This window comes from Heteronotia binoei, chromosome 15, assembly GCF_032191835.1.
Source record: "Heteronotia binoei isolate CCM8104 ecotype False Entrance Well chromosome 15, APGP_CSIRO_Hbin_v1, whole genome shotgun sequence".
Classification (NCBI taxonomy): domain Eukaryota; kingdom Metazoa; phylum Chordata; class Lepidosauria; order Squamata; family Gekkonidae; genus Heteronotia; species Heteronotia binoei.
This window is the reverse complement of record NC_083237.1, coordinates 41,439,711-41,446,742: the sequence shown is the minus strand read 5'-3', so window position 1 is coordinate 41,446,742 and position 7,032 is coordinate 41,439,711. Positions and strand designations below refer to the sequence as shown.

Sequence of the window (7,032 nt, the reverse complement as noted above, 5' to 3'; positions counted from 1 at the left end):
GCAATTTTTTTTTTGGGGGGGGGGGTCAAAGCCATAGAGAGTGAAATCCTGTAAATCATTTTTAAGAAATTCTGGTTGGATCCAGCTAGATATTTCACTCAATCTTGTCTATTACCATTCTTGCCAATGCATGTTCCATGATCCATGTTCCATGATCCCCAGTATAGCTTTCTTGGTGGTCAAAAGAGACTCCCATCTCCTTCATTCACCAGCGGAAAATCTAGTTGGATTGAATTCCTTTCCTTTAATTTTAAAGTTTTGAGATTTGAAAGCTCTTGGACATCCCAATACATTTTATTTTCCAACTCAGCAACCGATTCAAGGCAGCCTTCATTTCCTTGTTCCTCAAGCTATAGATAAGAGGGTTCAGCATGGGTGTTAAAACAGTGTAAGAGAGAGAAAGTAACTGTCTGGTTCCTGGGGAATAGCTTGATTTAGGTTGAAAATGAGTCAGACTAGTTGAGCCATAAAACAGAGTCGCTACAATGATATGTGAAGAGCAAGTGGAAAAGGCTTTCCATCGTCCTTCAGCAGAAGGCATTTTGAAGATCGTGTTGATAATATGAGTATAAGAGACCAGAAGCAGTAAGAAAGGACACAATATAATTAGAAGAGTACCTATAAGAGAATAAAGTTCAAAGTTGGAAGTGTTTCCACAGACCAAGTGTAGAATTGGTGGACCATCACAGAAGAAATGGGGAACTATAAGGGATCCACAGAATGGGAAACTAAACAGCCATGTAACCTGCAGTGTCCCAACAGGGAATCCTGAGGTCCACACTGCTATTACCAGAAACATACAGAACTTCCTATTCATTATGACAGTGTACCTTAGAGGATTGCATATGGCCACAAAGCGGTCATAAGCCATGGCAATGAATAGGAAACACTCCATGGTGACAAAGTAAACAACACCAAAAATCTGTGCCCTGCATCCTGACCAGGAAATGGTCTTTTTCTCTACAAGAAGGTTCACGAGCATTTTTGGGACAATAAGTGTTACGAAGCCAACCTCTGCAAAAGCAAGATTTTGAAGGAAGAAGTACATAGGGCTGTGCAAGGCAGTGTCTATTTTTGTTATTAAGATGATAACAGAATTACCCATCAAAGTCACCACATAGATAAGAAAAAACACAACAAAGAGGATAATCTGGAGCTGTCTTAGGTTAGAGAACCCCAAAAGATTAAATTCTTTTATCCCAGTTTGATTTGACCAGACCATTGTTTATGTCCAAATTAAAAATTGTTTATTTAGAAAATGTCCATGTCCCCTCTCTGGAGAACCTGCTCGAGGCAGATTCTATCAGCTCTTCATTTGATGAAAGATGAAGTCCCCCCTTTTGACCATCAAAAGGATTTTTGTGGGAATTGTGGGATCTGTAAAAACAAAAGCTGTGTGTGATGATGGGATGCTGTGAAGAAGGGAAGTGCAGTGAACACTTCAAGCAGAAGAGCAAGAGAATCCAAACACAAAATTACAGACTTGACCAACACTGGCCATTATATCCTTTTCTCAGCATTGTGCATCTGCTTTGACTCAGTGTAGAGAGCATTCTTGGTATTCTCCATGATGGCAGTGCATTGTTGATTTCTGAGCAATAATTGGTACAAAATCATGATGTTCTGTTAGATTCATAGCGCGATCAAAGAGTCCTAGAAAACACAATAGCTGGTCAAAATTTATTTCAGAGATATTTCAAATCAGAAGAAAATCAACAATCAGGACTTCTGTCAATCATAGTTCTGTTGTGTTCAATGGTATTACTTTGAAATCAAGCTTTTGGAAGACAGCAACTTAATTGCTTAGCACTCCAGTACTTGGCGTTTTGATTCTACAAATCCACATGGATTTTTTTCTCAAGTTCACTGAGATACCATGCATATGAACATAATTTCCCTATTGGTGGTCAAATTTCCCACTTTCAGAATCATATTACAAATGGAACTGATGTTTTGGGGGTACAGCTCTTCCCTGTTTTCTTAATTTTTGCTCATTGTAGCTTAAAAAATGTACAAATGGCATAAGAGGGAAACAGCTCAGTTAGGACATCTCTGATATTGCATAGCTCCTTCTTTGCCTCTGAAGTTCTGAAGCTTCCTGAGCATTCCGCAAAGCCATTTCAGGCAGTTTGTATAGTTATACTTGAACTTGTATATATAACACATTCTACATATATGCAGCAGTAAAGTGGAACTGTCCAGGAGAGCAATTGCAACAAAAATGAACAATGCACTACAGGGAGATTCATATTTCAAGACAAGCAATAATGAACACATGAAGCTGCCTTATACTGAATCAAATCATGGGCCCATCACTTTTAGTATTGTCAACTCAGAGTGGCAACAGCTTCTCAGGGACTCAGTAAAGATCTTTCATATCACCTACTGCTTGGTCCTTGTAAATGGAGCTGCCAGGGGCTGAACCTGGGACATTCTACATAGCAAACAAGTTCTTCTAGTAAGCTACTGTCCTTCCCCGATTAATCTCCCCAATGAGGGTAATGAATCTTGTGAACACTAATTTTCCCCATTCCATTCTTCTTATATAGTTCTCAGAATTCTCCTTGAACTGATTTTTACTTTAGCAAAGAGAACTTCAAAAATCAGTTTTCAAAATGTATGCACATACCATTTACATTAACTTTAAATTCCTCTAGTTAATTCACATTTTCTCCACCACAGTAATGAAACACAATAATGGTCATGAACATTGATCCGATGCAATGAAAAACATCTTCTTATAATCCATAATGCTGGGTGTGTAAGGGGGTCAAAGACAAAATGCCAAAAGCCTGGTGGAACTAGATTTCAAAAGTATGACACATTTAAATTGTATCAGTGCCACTTAAAACATAGTGTTTTGGAATCTCAAAATCCATGGGAAATTTAGAAAGTAGAGTATTTTTAAAGCTTCCTTAGAGAAGATGTAAGCAATATAGTACATCCACTCATTTATGGCCACTGATATAAAATTTCCTTCCTACATATGTTTACCAGTGATGTGTCCAGACAAAAATATGCCAAGAAGACAGAAAATCATTGCTTCAGTTTTATGAAACAAATAAAAATACTAATTATTTCTGAAAAACATTCCTAGAAATCCATTAATATTCTTTTTTCTCTCTCTGTCTCTCTCTCTCTTACACACCAAGAACTGCTGTCCAGGTTGTAGAAAAATGTTTGTGCCTTAACTTGATTTTATGTTTTGGAGACTCTAGCTCCTAAATCATGTATCTTATATAAAGTTTAAGAGCTTTGAATTCATTACCTGGCTTTATCAGTGGCTCCACATGGATGTCTAATGAAAGAAGCTTTTGGAATGCTACCTGTGAATCCCTATTTATTACTTCTCTTTCCCCATTAAAAACCTGACATCTCTCTTGGATCTTAACTACTGTGAGATAATTGCTATAAGGATAACAAGAAAGACAAATCAGAGGACCATTGCCAGCAACCAACAAGCACAGGCTAGAATGTACACTTAATTATGATCCCCATCAGAGGGTTCCTTCGCTTTCCTGACTATTGTAGCAGATTCTTGTTTCTCATATTATAAATGAATCTTAACAGGATAAGCACTTCTTCTTTTTCATCATCATCATCGGTATTTTATGTCCTGCATTACATTGTATTAGGCCTCTTGAGAACTACTGGGGCATAAACAATGGGTCTGCATAATAGATGGGCAACTTGATTATGATTAATCTTGCTTTAGCAAAATACATGTTAATTTATGAGATGTGATTAACAATAAGTAGGACACACTGGTTATGGACGGCAGCTTATAATTTCTATGTTCAAAAATGAGATTGACAGACCCAATTCTAATCATTAGGAGTCTGATGCAGAGCTGTACTAAAGTTCTCTTTCATGATTTGGAGGTAGGTATATTTTTGAGTCAAGATTCATGACCAAAATCTGGGTTTGATCCAATCAGCTGTTTTCACTTAATCTCACTCATTTACCATGTGTCCTTCTAGTCTACAGTCCCTGCCTCACATGTCTTTTGTGCATGCAGGACTTATGATCCACAACATGGGGTGGGTGGGTTTGATGGTCAAAAAGGACTTCACCTTCACTTTTTATCAGCAGAAATGATTACTGAATTCAACCCTTTATCTTGCATCATGTTGATGACATGATTTTAATGGCAGAACAGAATGGGCTCTATTCTGCATTGCATTTGCAAGAGAAATTAACTCTGAATAACACAAAGATCATGGTATTTGCCCACAACCTTCCCCAGTATTAAATCAAATGTGGATGGATACTACAATTAGCCAAGTCTTTTCCTTTACATTTTTAATGGGAAGCAATAAATGAGAGAACCAAATTTAAGAGTTATAAACTCAACTCAAAAACAATCCTCTGCTTCCCTGGCAGTTTCTCTACTGCTCTTTTGCTTTCAAGATCACATACATTGGGATGATCCAAGTTTTCTCTTCTGGTTCTGGAAGCAGAAGAGGAAACTTAACCCCTGCCAATTTATGTGGTTTTTACAACTCAGAGTCATGCCTGGTGCTTATTAATTTATGCTGTGATAAATCTAGGGTGTGTGTAGGAAATTGAGAACCACAAAATTGGATCCAAAATAACAAGATTCTAAGATCATTAAGGCTGTGCTTATGAGGAAAAGTATCATCAATACTTTGATGTGAAGTCAGTCTAATTTCTATTACCAGTAATGTGATGAATACTGTGAGAAACTTCTCATTCACAGGGAATGGGAGGTTTTTTCCAATATACACTTGAAGGCTATTGCCTGTATGGGTTACATCATATCATTGGGAGTTTGGGGAGTTTTAGAGGCTACAAAACCACACATTCTTTGCTGGTATAAGTAAAAAAAAAATTAAGACAACAGTTAATTGTTCTTAGGCTTCCCCATCCTGCTGATGGCTCTCTGGGTGGGTGAAGTTGCCACTCAGCCTTCAGTCTCACTCTGTGTGACTTTGCAAAAGCCATTTAAAGAGAACATGTAAGCTAGATCACTGGTGACTACTAGATCACTGACTGCTAGATCACTGGAAGGGCACAAATTATTTAAAAGTTGACCCCACAAAGTCTAATTGGAGTGAAAGTGGGTGACATGGGCATAGCCTGTAAATGGTGACATGGATGTAGTACTAGGAGTGCTGACCCCTTAGCAGCAAATACTCTAATAGACCAGCTGGTAATGGCACAGATACCCAGAGAGAAGCAAGGAGCCCTCTAGGAACTGGGTACATTCAGGAGAGCAGAGCACTGTGGGTTGTAAGCCAAATCGCTCTCAAAACGAGGTTGGGGAATTGTCAGGTGGGCACCTGGCTTAATCAGGATCTTTTTACCTGTGTATATAGGATTCCACGTCCAGAAATTAATGCTTAAAATATTAGGGACGCTAATTAAGTAAAACAATTAAAATTTATTCCAGAAAAATATAGGCTTCCATACAAGATAAAATACTCATAAAATCATACATACAGTCCTAAGAAAAATAGAGAGAGAGAGAGACAACACATGGGTAGACAAACAGGGTGATAATTACCGATCGTAGTCTTCAAGAAGGCTCCAATGGCAATGTAAGAGGATGGGGGAAATGGACCCAAAACTGTGGCCAGAATCGGGGATGGATCTAGACAGCGGAACTGGGGTACTGCTAGATGCACACATCAGTGGAGTTGGGTCAGAGGTTAAATAGACTACCTTGGACCCTTAGGGGATGGGAGGCACAGGGGTGGATGACAGGTGGTCAGCTGGTACATGTCCTCAGAAAGGGGGAGGCTCTGCAGTGACCATAAGGGCTGGACTTCTGCAGTAGCCAATAGCAAGTTAATTGGTGGCACCTAATTGGGTGCCCATGACTAACCAATGAACAAGCTTGGTCCAGGGGTATCTGGTAGGACTTTCAGGTTGCAATGGACCATGGTGAGGCTCCAAAATGGGAAAAGAATGGGGGAGATTACTGGGTGGAGGTGTGCTTGAGTTTACCAAACTTATCTAAAAAGGTGACAATAGATGGCCAAATTGCTACCTAAGGTAACACCCAGTTTACACAAAGGAACTTGGCTCTGCTGAAGATGGTCTTCCTCTTGTTCCGTCTTCTTCTTGGCACCAGTCTTTGTCTTGGGTTTCGTTGGACAAAGGCTTGGGTGGTCTGGCAGGATCCATGTCTGGATAAGCTTGATGGTTCCATGGGTGGCTCACATCTGTTGTGTATGTGTGTTTCCCACTGTCCTGAAATGGAGTCTTGGTACTGCTGGAGAATAGCTGGTGTTAGCCTCCCAAAGTGGGTTCTATGGTGAAGGCTAAAAACCGCTTGGTCTGGATAGCTCCTAATGGCGTGCTTTTCTTTCGCTCCAAGATAGAGATGGTGTTGCTAGTACTCTTCCCAGAACACGGAGTGCTGCTGTAGCATTGTGGCTGTTAGTAGTCACAAGTCCTTTCCATTCTGGTAGGCAAACCCACGTCCTTCTGTCAGATGTGTGAGAGCTCTGTCTCCAGACCCTCTGGCACCCAGACGGGTGACTACGATGTTCTGGAAATTAGCAGCATTTCCTTACAAGGTAGGGAACTGGGACAGTTACTGAGTGTCAAAACATCTCAGAGAGTCAAAAGTGGAATATCTGGGGCATTCTGCAGCATTAGTATGCTTCAAGCATGGGTTTATCCAAGAACAAGCTGACGTTTCAGACCATTCAAGAGATATCCATAGCAGCAGAAAAAATAACAATATTTAAACATTGCAGTTAACTTCACCCCATCCCTACCCATATGTGAGAATGCATTTAGTCCTGATTTTTCATATCACTTTCAGAAGTATGACGCACAGTGAAGGAAAGTGTCAACAGAGTCTTCAAGGCAAGCGACAGAAATTGTTTGCCATTGTCTGCCTCTGCCAGGACTTCCTTGGTGGTTTCCCATCCAATCACTAATCAGGGCTGACCCTGATTACTTTCCAAGGTTTGACAAGATTGGGCTAGTTTGGGCCATCATGCTCAGGGCTTACAACATAATACAACACAACCACTTCCCTCTTCAGAAATTTTTCAC

General features: G+C 39.9%; 1 protein-coding gene across 1 annotated transcript; it reads right to left on the bottom strand.

Moving 5' to 3' along the window:
• Positions 1 to 250: 250 nt before the first annotated feature.
• Positions 251 to 1,222, bottom strand: LOC132583562 (olfactory receptor 10A2-like). The gene has a single exon (XM_060255186.1). The coding sequence runs from the start codon at positions 1,220 to 1,222 to the stop codon at positions 251 to 253; it is 972 nt and encodes a 323-aa protein (XP_060111169.1).
• Between the last annotated feature and the right edge of the window lie 5,810 nt (positions 1,223 to 7,032).

What these genes read in the sequence shown, in the direction of transcription:
- LOC132583562 (XM_060255186.1), bottom strand. Translation starts at nt 1,222, where the DNA reads ATGGTCTGGTCAAATCAAACTGGGATAAAAGAATTTAATCTTTTGGGG.